Here is a 16,298-nt window from a genome sequence, read left to right on the forward strand (position 1 = left end):
AAAAAAACAAACTATGAGATAAACCTGGAAAGGTAGATGAAAGCCAGATTATGGAGGACCCTGAATGCCAGGATAAGTGGAATGTCATTCAGCAAAGCAATGGAGAGCACCTGGGAGCTTTTGAGTGGAACAAAAATGATCAGACATATATTCTTAGAAGACAGGCAATGTGGTGAGATGGTGAATGTCCAGATTTCACCATCATGGCTCATCTCTGCCGGCCCTTTTCTTCCACCAGTGAGTTCTTGGAACCTCCATACTGAGGAAGAACCCAGGGCAGCTATCCTTCTTGTCTCCAAGGCGCCCCTGCTTTTCAGATCTCTTTCTATACTGTCTTCCCCATTAGAATGTGAGCTCCTCAGAAACAGAGAAGTAAAACAACTGCTTCATCACATGATTCAATGGGGATAAGATTGGGGATGTAGACTCTAAATGATCACCCTGGTGCAAATATCAATAATATGGAAATAAGTCTTGATCAAGGACACATGTAAAACCCAGTGGAATTGAGTACTGGCTATGGGAGAGGGTGGGAGGAGGGGAGGGAAAGAATGTGTTTCATGTAACCATGGAAAAGTTTTCTTAATCAATAAAAAAAATAAGGAGGCAAAAGCAAAAACTACAATATTTTTTAAATCATTGGCGAAATTGCCAGAGCTGCTTTACTCTTTTTTCACAAGACACAGAGAGAAAAATCACCATATTTTCTAGGGTGTTTTTTTTTTTAAATAAGATATGGATATAGAAGCTGATCTTTAAAACTCTTTAAAGTTTGGTGAATAAAAAAAGTTTCAAAAAAAATGTAAGCTCTTCTTCCAGTCATCAAAATCTCTTGGCAAGACAAAAGTCAGGGCAATAGGTGATGAGTCAAGATGCAGTGAATGACCTAGAAGTCTTCAAAGCACTTCACAGATCTGCCCATTCTGCCACTAGAAGTCTTCATGTGCTTGGGGTCAACACCCCTTAAGTCACCTACAAGTGGGAGGTTCATTAGTTATCCTCCACCAGCTTTAGCTCATCTGCTGAGACAGTTTTACCAGAATATGGCTGCTGTCCATGCTACAGCTTCTTGGAGTTGCAGGTAAACTGGCTGAAAGGTGGATGCCTGCCAGGGGTAGATGAGAAGCCCTGGAAAGAGTTGGGCAAGCTCTGACAGCGGAGGTGTTAGAAGTGATGAATATACATCCAGCCTAAGCAAGATAGAGAGACTCAGGAACCCAGCAATCCTAAATAAGTCAGATGAAAAGGGAGAGCATTCCAAGGATGGAGAAAGAGCCAGTAAAAAGATACAAAGACAGGAGAGACTGGTAAAGGACTAATTTCTCAAATATGTAGAAGTAAGTCAATTTTATAAAAATAAAAATCATTCTCCAGTTGATAAATAGTCAAAAGATGTGAACAGGCAGTTTTCAGAGGATGAAATCAAAGTCATCTATAGTTACATGAAAAAATGCCCTTAATCACTCCCAATTAGAGAGATGCAAATTACAACAATTCTGCAGTATCACCCCACACCTATCAGATTGGATAATATGACAGAAAAGGAAAATGATAAATGTTGGAGGGGATGCAGGGAAAATTGGGATATTGATACACCTTTGGTGGAGTTGTGATCTGATCCAACCATTCTGGAGAACAATTTGGAACTATGCTCAAGAGACTTTAAAATTGTTCATACCCTTTGATCCATCTAATATTCTAGATCTGATCTGTATCCCAAAGAGATTTTTTTTTAAAGGGGAAAAGACCTATTCATTAAAAAAATATTTGCTGCAGCTCTTTTTTGTGGAAGCAAAGAATAAGAAATTAAGGGGTTGTCCAATAATTGAGAGATGACAAAACAAGTCATGGCATATGAGAGTTATATGAATATGAAATATGAAATCTATTGTGCTGTAAGAAATGAGAAGCAGTATGATTTCAGAAAAATCTGGACTTACATGAACTAATGCAAAGTGAAATGTGCAGAACCAGAGGTACATTGTTCACAGTGACAGCAATACTTCTTGAAGAACTACTGTGAATGTCCTAATTATACTCAGAATTGCAGTGATCCAAAACAGTCCCAGAGACTCATAATGAAAAATACCTTCTCCTCTTCAAGAAAGAACTGGTGGTGTCTGAATGCAGACTGAAATATACTTTCTTTTCTTTCTTCTTTTTTTTTCATTTGATATCTCTCCCACAAATGACTAATATTGGGAAATGATTTACATGATTACATATGTAAAATCTATACGAGTTTTCTTACCATTTCAGGGAGAAGGTAGGGCATGGAGGAAGAGAGGATCAGAAGAAAGGACAGAATTTGGAACTCAACACTTTAAAAACTTAATGTTAAAAATTATTTTTACATGTAATGGGGTAATAATATATTGTTTAAAAAAAAGACAAGAGAGAAGAGAGAGATGTTAATGTATGAAAACTAGAAAATAGGTCATAGAGTGTACAGAGGGAAATGTACAAGATGATCAGAAAGACAGGAAAGGTCCAGGCTATGAATGAATGAATGAATGAAAAAGCAGGTTTAGTCTTGTGCTAAATTCAGATGATAAGAAATGCAAAACCAGGGAGAGTTTCTTTCCTCAATGGAGTTTCTGTACTAAGAGAGAATGATTACAAGGATAATAAGTGCTAGCATTTTAAAAAAATAATAAATAGCATTTTTATATCACCTTAAGCATAGTGCCTCACACAAAATAAGCACTTGATAAATAGTCATGACTGACTGCCTTTACAAACTATCTCATTTGAGCCTCACATCCACACTGAGAGATAGGTATTCTTAATCCCCAATTTACAGATGAGGAAACTGAGGCAGGCAGTGGTTTAGTGATTTGCCCAGGGGCACACAGCTAAGTAGTATCTAAAGAAAGATTTGAACTCAGGTCTAGCTGGGTCTATTCCAGCATCCAGCTGCTGCTGATGGAAAATGGTGACAAACAGGAATAGATTGATTGGAACAAAGGCTGAATTAAAGCAGTCATAGTTTCAGGGGGAAAAGAGAGAGGAATGGGTGGAGACCTTTTAAGGTTATTAAAAAGTTGCAGAATAGGAGGTAAAGAAAAGCTTTCTTGAAATAATGAGACCAATGAGGCAGGATGCAAGCTCATGAGATTTAGTGGGTAAAATCTATATAATATAATCTCTTCTGTTATCTCTTTCATCAGAATGCAAATGTCTCGAAGGCAGGGACTTTGGGACTTTTCTTTTTGGCTTTTCTTTGTATTCCTTATCCTTAGTAAATTCTTGTTGAAGATTGATTGACTAGCAAAGATGGTAAGAACATGAAAAATAAACAAAGTAAAGTTAAAAGTTAAAGCTTGTTATCTGGGTGATTTTAAGAAAATCTCTTTATCTCCCTGGACCTCAGTTTTTTTTACAAGTCAAATGGGAATAATATCTGTGTGTTGCCCCAGAGAATTGTAATAAAGCTCTGGAGACATAACATAGTTTACAAAGGAGAAAACTGAAGTTGAGAGAGGGGGGTAATTTATTTGAAGTCACACAATTAACAAGTAGTATCTGGATGTTTTCATTCTTTCCACTATACTGTCTGTATCAAGATTATAGGATTCTAGGAGGAGCTGTATGGCTCAGTGAATTGGGAACCAGATCTGGAGATGGGAGATCTCAGTTCAAATTTGGCCTCAGCTGTGTGACTCTGGGCAAGTTCCTTAACCACCAATGCCTAGCTTTTACCTTTCTTCTGCCTTGGAACCAATACTTAATATTAATTCTAAGACAACAGGGAAGGGTTTAAAAAAAAAAAAAGCTTATTTGATTCCTATCTGATCTGAGACACTTTCTAACTATGTGACCCTGGGCAAGTCCCTTAACCCCCATTGCCTAGCCCTATTGCTCTTCTCCCTTGGAACCAATATTTAATATTGATTCTAAGACAAAAAGTAAGGATTTTTTGTCATTGTTTTTAAAGATTATATGATCCCTATCTGACCTTAAATATTTTCTAGCTGTGTGACCCTGGGCAAGTCACTTGTTTGCCTTCTGTCTTAAAATTGTTACAAAGAATTTTTTCTTTTGAATATATAATATATATATATAATAAAATTGTTACCAAAAAGTAAGGGTTAAAAAAACAAAAACAAAAACCAACCCTTCCAGCTTTAAAGCCTACCCTTTTCCTTAAGGATGCTCTGGGTCCTCCTTTGTCATTTTCACATGAAAAATTCCCCTTCTTTCCCCTCTCTGCTCCCAGACTTCCAAGACTGAAGGCTAAGCTGTAAATATCTAAAGCCCTAACTCTCTGAGGACTGCTAATCCTCAAACCAAAGGGGACAGCCTGGGCCAGTGAAGTAAGCTCTTTAAATAGCAGCAAATACTCCTGGAGTCACCCAGGACATGTGCTGGAGGTCAGCTGGCTCTCTGGGAGGCTTTAGCAAAGGACAGGGGCTGGTGCTGAGTGGGGAGGACAGGAAAGCATTCAGAACTATGAATTTTGTGGCCCGGTTGCTTTACTTGAAGGAACCACTGGACCGAACTTCTGGGGCTCCCTTTGGAGGCGAAGAAGACTATGACCTTTTCTGGCCAAGGTTGGAGAACGCTGGGATCTAAGTTAGAACTAGAATTGGGTCCACCCCTGCCCACCTCTGACTTCCTTTAGGGTCTCATGGATCGTCCCCCAGTTAGGAACAGACCCAATAGACCCAGGGGAACCGACCGCCCAGAAATCTGGTCACCCTGGTTGCCTCCTTACACCGCTGGGGTTAAGTTCCTGCTTCAACTCTTTGTCTATGTGGCTGTTGTTTTGTTTAGGTAATGCTACAGCTTTTACCTTACTTTGGACAGGGGAGGTGTGATAGGGGATGGGTTTGTAGGGGTGGGAAGGGGAGAATGATGGATGCAAACTGTCACCCCAGGAAACTGTCAGTGGCCTGGCTTTTGGGAATGCCCACTATGGGACATCACCCAGTCTTGATTCGGGACTTCCTGGGGCTTTTATGAGCCAAGAAATATTGTAATTAAAGCCATAGAAACACCAGATTGGGGACAAAGGGCAATAGGGGGAAAGGGATCTCATGTTATTTTTCTTGGTTGCCCACAAGCTTGGGAGAGGGACTCTATGCTTTCTTTATTGCTCCTACATATCAGTTTTGTCCCAATTAGCCTTTTCCTGCATTGGAACAGGTCTAGCTCCTTGTCTGGGCTCTGTTACTTGCTGTGTCATTGAATGCTTGGTTTCCTCATCTATAAATTGGGAATAATAGTATTTACACTGCCTGTTCCACAGGATTGTTGTGAAAATAATGGGTTTATACACCCCAAACTCTACAAGATTCTGAGGCTATTCACCAGCAAGGTCAAGTGGCAATGAAGGAAGGAAGTGTGTTTCTCCAGCTGGGGGGTAAATCTTTGTAATAACCTCCAGCTTTTTCTGCCGAGTTTTTGGTTCTTAGAGGACTCCCAGCGTGGAGTAGATGATCACTCTGAGACTGGGGTACATCCAGAAGGAATGGACTAGATGGACTCCGAAGACCCCTCCAAATCTGAAATTTTGTGATCTCTATATACCACCAATCGGCTCTTATCTAGAGGTGATGGTTTGGGCTTTTTTTAACTCTTACCTTCCATCTTGGAATCAATATGAAGTGTGGGTTCCAAAGGAGAAGAGAGATAGGGGCTAGGCAATGGGGGTTAAGTGACTTGCCCCGGATTGCACAGATAGGAAGTGTCCAAGGCCACATTTGAACCCAAGACTTCCCATTTTTCAGACCTGTCTCTCTATCTATTAAGTCACCTAGCTGCCCTTCTTAAATAGAATTTTAAAGTTTGCATATTAAACATTTAAAATGTGCACATTGTATTTTTTGCACTCTAACATAGCCCTGTGAAATGGGTACCAGAGAAGGTACTGGGAGGTCTCATAGATAGTAAATGTCAGGCTAAATTTGAACCCAGGTCTTCTTGACTTTGAGGTAGTATTTCACTTTACAAAAACACAAATATATAATATATATATTATATTTTTATGTATTACATTTATTTTTATAATGATAAAAATTGCTGGCATCAATATCCTGTTTCTGATTTTCCATTAGGCAGGCTAATGCAATCTTTAATATATTTTAAGGTATACATGCTTTAGGTTCCAACAAAACTTTATTTTAAAATGTAAACAAACAAACAAAAATTATTAGCTCATTGGCCATAAGAAAAACAGATAGAAGGCTAGATTTAGGCTGGATTTGACCCACTGGGCAGACACCTCTTCTAGAGTTAAAAAAAGTGATGGAAAAAATGTTAATACTGCATATTAAACTCAAAGTGTGTCTAGCAGAGAGTGCTTTGTTAAACATTCACCAGCTTACTCTGGTTAAGGCATGCATTTTAAAAGTTTTGTCCTCACAGGGTAGGTAGACTAGATTAAGGATATCTGTGTCATCTTAGGAGATGGTCCAGTCCCACGAGGACGATTCTTAAATCCCCTTTAAATTCATATGCACGTACAGAAGGAGATTTCTTAAAATCTACAATTTAAAGCTCAAAAGAGTTTTCCTGAGTTCTCATTGCAAAGAGAGGCAACTCACATGATTGTAGCCTTTATATGCATTATCTAATTTGATCCTTACAATACCCCTGTGGGGTAGCTGGCATAAATATTATTATCCCTATTGTACAGAGGAAGAATCTGAGGTTTGGAAATGCTAAGTGATTTGACCAGTCTGCTGCAAGTTTGGATGTGGCATGACTAGCAAGCAAGGTCTCAGAGCCCCAAGGCTGGTTCTCTGTATACAATATTGTTCCGTTGTGTCCAACTCTTCATGATCCCATTTGGAGTTTCCATGAAAGAAATACTGCCATTTCCTTTTCCAGCTCATTTTGAAGATGAGGAAACTGAGGCAAACAGGATTAAGTGATTTGCCCAGGGTCACACAGCTAGTAAATACCTGAGGTCAAATTCAAACTCAAGCAGACAAGTTTGACATTCTATCCACTGAACCATTAGCTGCTTCTGTCCTAATGTTGTGTGTCAAGAGTTCTGTTTCCCCTAAGACCCTGTGAGTGGGAATATCAATGTTTCTAAATCAAGTACAATCTCTCTCCCTCTCTCTCTCTCTCTCTCTCTCTCTCTCTCTCTCTCTCTCTCTCTCTCTCTCTCTCTGTCTCTCTGTCTGTCTCTCTCCCTCTCCCCCCCCTCTTTCTCTCTTTCTCTCTCTCTCTCTCTCTGTCTCTGTCTCTGTCTCTCTCTCTTTCTCTGTCTCTGTCTCTCTCCCTCTCCTCCTCCCCCCTGTCTCTCTCTCTGTCTCTGTCTCTCTCTCTGTCTCTCTGTCTCTCTCTCTTTCTCTGTCTCTCTCCCTCCCCCTCTCTCTTTCTCTCTGTCTCTCTCTCTGTCTCTGTCTCCCTGTCTCTCTGTCTCTCTCTGTCTCTCTCTCTCTCTCTCTCACACACACACACACACACAGAGGATCTGAAATTGTTGGTAAGTGTAATAAGTGTAATAATGAAAACTGACAACTCTATTGTACAGTTTAGCAGGTCTAGCTTTTATTCCCCTGGGGCAAGTTGACAAATTTTCCCCTCAGTCCCTGGAGTGTGTCTCACTGTGCATTTCTGATCTCATTTTGCTATTTTTGCAGTTATGCTGAGGAGCTGATTTCCAGGAGGTAGGTTTCTTGAATCACAACGGACATCCCTTCTTGTGCATGGATATGGGTAACTAACAAAACTGCGAGATCCTTGAAAACCAACTGAGTGGGTGTGAAGGACATAGAAGATAGTTATCTGGAAGGGCATAGAAATAGAGCAATAAATAACAGATTGATTGGATAGATAAAGAGCAAATAGATTTGCTAGATAACAGGTAGAGAGACTGGACTGATAGATAACAAATAGATTTGACAGATAGAGAGGTAGCTATATAACAGAGATACATAACAAATAGATAGATAACAAAGAGATTTTTCTAGAGAACAGAGAGGGTGCTTGGATAGATAAATAACAAATGGATTAGATATATAATCTAGAGATAAGTAGATAACAGATAGAGAGATAGATTAGATAGATAAGAGAAAGAAAAGATAGATAGAAAGATATATGACATATATAGAAAAAAAATAGATCATATATACATACATTTATTAAGCATTTACTTTGTGTAAGACACAGAGCTAAGTGTTGGGAACATAAACACAGGCACTGAGGTTTTTGTCTCCCTCATTAGAATGTTGGAATGGGAGTTCCTGGAGGGCAGGGACCATATATGGTTTTTACTTTCCTTGTACCCTAGCACTTGGGGTGAAATAACCTAGGCTGATGGGATGGTCTAAGCTGTGGATCAAGATTTGCATATTTATTGGGAGCATGGGGGGCTTGTCACCCCTATTCCATGCAATTCTCTACCTTTTCCCAGAAGAGTTCACTCCTGGCATGCCAGGTAGAAAAGCCTAGAAAATGGACATAGAGGAGGAAGGTCCAAATCCAAGAAGAGGTATGCTTTTGGAGCTGACAACGTAAGGACACCAAAAAATGAATAAGGGGCATGCACAGGTTTGAGGGGTTCCCTTGGACTGCCAGAATCCTTAGTATACATGTCTTATGTGCCCTCCATTGTCCCACTTGCCATCATTTGTCAGCATAGCAGAGGTCTCTCTACCTTCCTGCAATGCCCTTACATAGGTGGAGTATGTAGGGAGGGTACAGAGCCTTAAGAGACCACTATAGGTGATTATTGCTGGAGGCCATCATACCCTCACTAGCTGACAAGATCACAGTCTGGGGAAATGGGGTCTGCAAGGCAGCGCCAAGAGAATGAGGCCCCCACTAATCCCCCTCTGTGACTTCTTTCTCTTTAACTTCCTTCAATAATGGATGATTATTGTTCTCTCTCCAACACAAAAGAAATAATATAAAAGCAAAGACATAGAATAAACATATATCACACCTTAATCCCCCCAGATTATTACCCTAAAATATTACATTCACAGAATTCAAACACAGAGTTACATTCACTCCCATTACAAGCCAGACACACTCCACTGAATTTTGTTTATGGACAGAAACCAGGCAACATTGCCAAGTGCTTTAAAGTAACATAAGAAAAATAGAACTTGTAAATTGAGAAAAACTCCAAATCTGGTTTGTTATTAAATTGCCCTCTAACCTTGTACTTAGCTATGAAATGTTTTGTTACCTATCTCCTAAGTAATTGTGATTGATTGTGAAAGCTGACCAAAAATAACAATGATTCTCCTAGGACGGGGAGAACTAAATTCTAGATCACCCTGTTTATGTCTTTCATCCATAGGAACAATGTTTTGTTAACTATCTCCTTAGGCTACACATCTGTTTTAAGTACTTTGGACATATGTAGTAAATTGTGTGCCAAAGAAGTATGTACTTGAAACCCTATATAAGAAATGAACCTCCATGCTATGGCAGAACACTGTGTGACACCTATGCATGTGGGTCTGAGCACATGGTGTCTCTCATCTCCATTACTTGACTGGATCATCACATTTAGACAGAGCGAGCCCTCACCCTCAGGGAGACAGCTAGACGATGATACACAACTGTACAGAACTAATGTAACTTCAGAATTCTATAAGACCATCAGAGTTCATTAAGAATGCACAACAGTACAAAGCTAAGGTAAATACAAAACAGTATAAGACCAGTAGAAATGATTAATAATACACATCCATTAAAAGTTTAGAAATACAGATTTTGTGATTTATGCTTAACTAGTGCTAATTGGGAAAAGATACAAGATTCCAGAACATGAGGGTCCCGCTTCTATCACTGCCACCTCCATCACTTAGATCTAGGTGCATTGAGGGCACAGGAGAAATATGAGACTGCCTGCCCTTGGTGTGAGAGCCAGAAGGCATTCTAGATATAACTGAAGCCTCCTTGATAATTTTTTTAAACCCTTACCTTCCACCTTAGAATCTATACTCTCTGTCTCTGTCTGTCTCTGGCTTTGTCTGTCTGTCTGTCTCTCTCATCTGCCCAGATGTGCCTTCTTAACCACTTGAATATGTATAGTAAATCAAAACAAATTTCCATACTGGCCATGACCTAAAGGTTATTTTTCTTCTTCATTCTGAGTTTTTTATCTCTCTATCAGGAGGTAGGTAATGTGTTTCATCATTAGTCTTCTGGAATTCTGGCTGGTCATGCCATTTAAATAGTCTAGTGATTCTTGAATAGTTTTTCTCCTCAATCTGTTTTCCAAGTAATTTGTTTTTACTATGAAATGCCTTTCCTTTTTTTCCCTTTTTTTTCAACTTTTTGAGTTTGTTTTAAATTTTTTTGTTGCCTCATGAAGTTACTGGCTTCTTTTTAGTCCATTCTAATTTTCAGAGAGCTTGTTACTTGGGCAAGATTCTGAACATCTTGGTTCAAGTTCCTTTTCTTTTTCTTGTCTAATTCCTTTTCTAATTCTTTCTTCTAAATCTCTCATTACTTAGATAAGAGAGAGAAAGGAAGCAAAGAAACTAATTAGAAAGCAGGGAGAAGAGAATAGGGAGCAGCTAGGTGACTCAGTGGATTGAGAGTCAAGCCTAGAGAGAGGAGACTCTGGGTTCAAATCTAGACTTAAATAGTTCCCAGCTCTGTGACCCTGGGCAAGTCATTTAGTTCTCACTGCCTAGTCCTTATTGCACTTCTGCCTTGGAACCAATACCCAATATTGATTCCAAGACAAAAGGTAAAGGTTAAAAAAGAAAGAAAGAAAGTTATAATAATAGGAGATAATAAAAACTTAAGCTATAATAGTAGTTCTGTGAATGGAGAAAAAGATTTAAGAAATGTTATGGAAGATGACCTTGAGATTTCAAATATGGGTGACTATAAGGATGGTGATACCTTCAACAGAATTTAGCCAGTTTGAAAGAAAAGTGAGGGGGTGGGACAAAACCAAGATTACAGATTAGAGGCAGCTACCCATATGAACTCTCTCAACATTCCCCTTCAAACAATTTTGACAACTTTAAAAATACCTCAAATCAAATTTTTGAGCATCAGAGTAAGGAAGGAAAAAAAAAATATATATATCACATGTTTTTTTGTGGTGGCAAAGAATTGAAAGTTGAGAAGATGATCATTAATTGGGCAGTGACTGAACAGGGTATGAAATATGATAATGAAGAAATACTATTGGATTATATGTAAGAAATGATAAAGGGGGCAGCTAGATTGCTCAGTGGATACAGAGCCAAACCTGGATATGGAAGACTGTGGGTTCAAATCTGACCTCAGATACTTCTGAGCTGTGGGACCCTGGGCAAGTCATTTAAACCCAATTGCCTAGCCTTTACTACTTTTATGCCTTTGAACTAATACTTCATATTGATTCTAAGACCGAAGGAAGGAAAGGAAGGAAGGAAGAGAGGGAGGGAGGGAAAGGGGGGGGGGGGGAGAGAGAGAGAGAGAGAGAGAGAGAGAAGTGATTTTTTAAAAAAACACTTCAAATCTTAGGTGAACTGATGCAGAGTGAAGTGAGTGTTATATAGTTATATAGAATGTTATATATATAGCAATGTTATAATGTTATAATGATGAAAGACTTGGCTACTCTGATTATACAGTGGTCCAAGACAAAAGATTCATGATGGAAAAAAAAAATCCACCTCCAGAGAGAGAACTGATGAATTCTGAGTGCCAGTTGGGAAGTATAATTTTCCTCCCATTCTTTATTCTTCTCACTTTGGAAAAAAATGGTCAATATGGAAATGGATTTTGCACGATTTCCCTTGTATAACTGATCTGTTGCCTGCCCTCTCAAAGAGTGGGAGACAGGGAGAGAGTTAGAGAAAGAATCTGGAACTCATCATTTAAAAAGAAAAGAATGTTAAAAAAATTTTAATGGTTAGAATATAATTAAGGCTAGATGTGAACAAATGGATTAGCCATTAAAGATTAACTTGATAACTCATGTGATATGTGGTTTCAGTAATGAAAAGAGGATTAAAGAATCTCTGTCAAAATCTTGTCATCTCATACTGATTCGTGTAAAATAAGTTATATTGCAGAGCACTGATAATATGCAGTAAAAGTTGTTTTCTTTTTTTTTTTTTTGAAAGATGAGTGGCATAAAAAGAAAGGTAGGAGAGAGTTGTAAGTTCAGCTTTGAGCTTGTTGAATTTGAGATGCTACCAAAGGACATCCAAATGGAAGTGTCCAGTAGGCAGATGGTGATCTCAGATTTCTAAGGAGATAATGGGGCTGAATTAATAAGATTTGAGAGTTGCCTACACAGAGATGAGACTTGGACCTATAGAAGCTGAGGACATGATCAATTGAGACAGTGTAAAGAGAAAGGGGAGCCAAGATAAAGCCATAGATGACACCTATAGTTAGGGAGTACAGTATGATTAGTGTTTCAGAAAAGAAAAATGAGAAAAAAAAAGAGACCAATAAATAAAACAAATGCCAAGAAAACACTGTCATGAAAACTCAGAGAAAAGAGATTATCTACCAGGAAAGGGTGGTCAAAACTATCAGATGGCCCAGAGAGGCCCAGAGAGATGATTACTGAGAAAAGGTCATCATATTTGATAAATAAAAGAGAGAAATGTAAAAAAAAATTTTAATCAAATTAAATTAAAAATTAAATAATAAAAAATTTAATTAAATTAAAAATTTTTTAAAAAGAAAAGGTCATCATATTTGATAAATAAAAGAGAGAAATTTTAAAAAAGAAAATTAAAAAAAAAGAAAAGAGAGAAATTTAAATCAAATAGCATCTCAAATTCAACATCCTAAAATGTGAACTTCTAATGGAATGGGAAGTCAGATAGCAAGGGGCTGAGGCATAAATGAGAGGAAATAAAGTAGATAGAGTTTTTTTTTTATTTTAAATGAGGTTTGTCTGTGCAAGGGAAGAGTGAGTTGGAACAAAATAGATTGTTTATTTGTTTGTTTGTTTGTTTTTTAAGGATGGGAGAGCCTGGGCATGCCTTTTATTGAGAAATTTGTACACTAATTACATATCTATAGGGAATAGTTTCTTGGGTAACCAAGCTCCTCTTACTTCCTCTTCTTTCTCCTTCCAGGAACAATGATAAAGAAAAGAAACCTGAAGCTGCTACCCACCAGGACACCTATGGGAAAGAACAAGAACCCTTGGAAAATAGCAGCCTTGGCCGATGCCAACCACCTAACCAGCTTGAACAGTTGAAGGATTATGGAGAAGAGAATGGTCTTCAAGGAAGCTCTAAAACTTGGGAGATAAAAGTGCGGGAGCATAGAGTAGAGCTGCTCAATGATTCCCCAAGCCCAGTCGGGCCATCCAAAGGCAGGACCCATCGTCAACCATCCAGCTCCAAGTTGATTCGATTGGAAGATATTAACAGAGCAGCCATCCAGATCCAGAGGGGAGTCCAGATAACTCCATGCACGGTACAGTATGAAATAAGACTTTGGTCAAGACAGAACTTCTCAGGCCAAAGTGCTTTCTTTACTAAAGTGTAGGTAACAATACTGTACCTACTATAACAATGTTGTTGTGAGGATAAAATGGGATGCTAGTCTTATGTGAGGTACTATAATGATTAAAATTAATTTCTCCAATTTACAGGCTATTTGGAGCCCAGAAAATGTACTAGGGCAGTCAGTCACTGAATCAAAAAGCATTTATTAGGCACTTACTATGGCTGAAGCTCTGTGCTAAGTGCTGGAGATGCAAAGAAAGACAAAAACACAGGTACCCCCTCCAGGAACTCACATTCTTATGAAGGAAACAATATGTAAACAACTATGCAGATGCCAGGGATCTATAGATGGCCAGATCTATAGGGAAAAGGAAGGAATATATTCTCAGAGGGTTCTTAATTTGGGGTCTCTGAAGTTTGAAAAAAAATTGTATACCTTATAATTGGTTTTCTTTGCATCTCTATGTATTTTATTTTATGCATTTTTAAAAATAGTATTTGTATTCTGAAAAAGGATCCTTAGGACTCATCAGACTGTCAAAAGGATCCATGTAATAAATGTTTAAAAAACTGCTTCTTAGAGGGAAACAGTCATCCTCTATTAGCAACTCAAAAAAGAGATACAGTGGTGACTCCTAGAACTCTGCAGAAACTAACAGTCAACCTCTTCCAGCAACCAACTTAGTAATTCAAGTGTCAGTTGAGGAGTTTATCCCTGATGTTGCTGCACTAGTATTACTAATAATTATTATCCTATATAGCTTTTCCCCCTTTTCATCTCAACTCTTTGGAAGAGGGCTATATCAGGTATCTCCTCACATTCTCTTCTTAACCCTATACAATATGGCTTCCAACCTCATCAGTCAACTGGAATTGCTCTCTCCCAAGTTACTAATGATCTAATTGAATGACCTTTTCTCAGTACTCATCCTTCTTGACCTCTGAGCTAATTGACCTTATTGATCACCTTCTAGATACTTTCTTCTCTATGGGTTTTCATGACACTAATCTCTTTTGTTTCCTATCCTGGCTGTTTCTCCTGCCTTCTCAGTCTCTTTTGTTGGATCTTTGTTCATGTCATGGTTCTATCCAAAGTTCTATCCTTGGCTCTCTTCTCTTTTCTCTTTGTACTATCTTACTTGGTAATTGCATCCATTCCCAGTTCAATTATTATCTCTATTCTAATGATTTCAGGATCTATTGTTAAGTCCAAATTAGTGTGACTATGCTCAAGTAGGTCTAATTATTTAATGAATATTTTCATTGAGTTAGAACCAATGGCCCTATTTTATACAATTATAACTTTGAATAGCTTGAATTTTCTACATGAGACCACTTCATTATTTACACTAATCAGGTTCTAGCAGTATATGTCATTCAGTCAGTCAATTAATTAACATTTACTAAGTGCCCACTATGTGCTAGACTCTGTGGTAAATTGTGGGGATACAAAGAAAGACAAAAACCAGTCTCTACTCTCTCAAAAAGAAAGCTAGGTGGAATCTCATGGGCTAAAATGCTACAGGGAATCAGCCTAGGAATGATAGGAGACAGAAAGAGAATCACTTCTATGAGGAGGGAAACCAGGGCCATATTTGTCTGAAGAGACCAGTATATCTCGCTATACAGGGAATTCTCCAACCAACCTAGATTTTAAAACAAAATACATAGAGGGGAAGGGAGACAGGGAGAAAACGTAGATTCTAAAATGTCAGAAAATAATTGTCAAAAATTGTTTTTACATGTAGCTGAAAAAAAGAAATAAATTGGGGAGGGGGAGAAAAAATGAAATAGACAGAGGATAGAAGCAAGGCCAGGAGACTGAGCATAAATATTTGAACATGTCACAATCCTGTAAAAATAATGCTAGGAGAGCTAACTTTCAGAATGAATTGAGGCTGGCAAAGGCAACTAGGGAGGAGGGTGAAGGAATTTTTTAAGGCTTAGTTAAAAGATAAGAGAGGATCTAAGAAGGAATGGACATAAGGATGACAATTGACAATAGAAAAAAGGGATTTGGTTTGGATTTGGCTTTTGTTTTCTTTTTTCAAGAAGAAAATAACTGTGGCACTGGAAATGACAGAACAAATAAAATTACAAGAGTTTACATCCAAGATAAATAAACAGTAAAAAAAAAAAGTAACTAAACATCCCTGAATTAAAATCATCTGTACTAGATTGGTTATTTAAAGAACTGGCAAATGTGATTGCTGCACTACTACAGGGAATATTTGAAAGATCATGGAAAATGAGAATGGCATCACATGACTGAAGAAGGGAAGATGTTTTGATTTTTTTTTTAATAAAGACTAGAATAGAATCTTCAAACTATAGACCAGTAGGCTTGATTTCCATTCCTAAGAAAAGCATAGATCATTAAAAAGAAGTAATATTTCCAAAAAAGCCAGCATAGTTTCATCAAGAACAATTCAGGTCAGGTCAAAATAATTTTTTGGACAGGATTACTAAATTAGTAAGTGAGGGAAATGCTACAGATGTTATTCCCCAAGATTTCAGCGAAGCCTTTGAGAAAGTATCTGACTCTTGCTTAGAAGCTTTCAATTTCACTAAAAATTTCTTATTTGCATTGTTTTTAAAAAGAAATTATCTGGTTCTATTCTTGTGGAGAATATGGAAAGATGTGGACTAGATGATTATACTAATTATCAATCAGAAGGATTAAGAACTGATTGGATGAACAAAGACTATAAAGGACCAGTGATAAACAAATGTGCTAGTTATCTCCTGACATTAGGAGTGATGATCTCAAGATGTGGAATGAAAAACATTGCTTAATTTTACTTATTTGCTATTATGGTTATACTTGGAAGAGGGAATTGCTTTTTAAAGCATAATAGAGAAATAAAGAAAGTTCAGAAGGAAATAGAACACAGTTCTGAGAAT

The 16,298-nt window shown here is 37.9% G+C and overlaps 1 protein-coding gene across 4 annotated transcripts in view; it reads left to right on the plus strand.

Moving 5' to 3' along the window:
• The first annotated feature begins 4,361 nt into the window (after nt 1-4,361).
• The window catches only part of LOC103105655 (L-threonine dehydratase catabolic TdcB-like), a 46,654-nt gene continuing 34,717 nt past the window's right edge, over nt 4,362-16,298 (plus strand). Inside the window, exons 1-3 of one of the 4 annotated variants that reach the window (XM_056799870.1) lie at nt 4,362-4,553; nt 7,599-7,625; nt 13,017-13,362. In XM_056799870.1, coding sequence (XP_056655848.1) covers nt 4,363-4,553; nt 7,599-7,625; nt 13,017-13,362 — 564 coding nt within the window. In that variant the 5' untranslated portion in view covers nt 4,362. Of the gene's footprint in view, nt 4,777-7,598; nt 7,626-13,016; nt 13,363-16,298 lie in introns of all 4 variants that reach the window. The other 3 variants (XM_056799879.1, XM_007478470.2, XM_056799884.1) reach the window with 3 other exon arrangements.

This window comes from Monodelphis domestica, chromosome 1 (assembly GCF_027887165.1).
Source record: "Monodelphis domestica isolate mMonDom1 chromosome 1, mMonDom1.pri, whole genome shotgun sequence".
NCBI lineage: Eukaryota > Metazoa > Chordata > Mammalia > Didelphimorphia > Didelphidae > Monodelphis > Monodelphis domestica.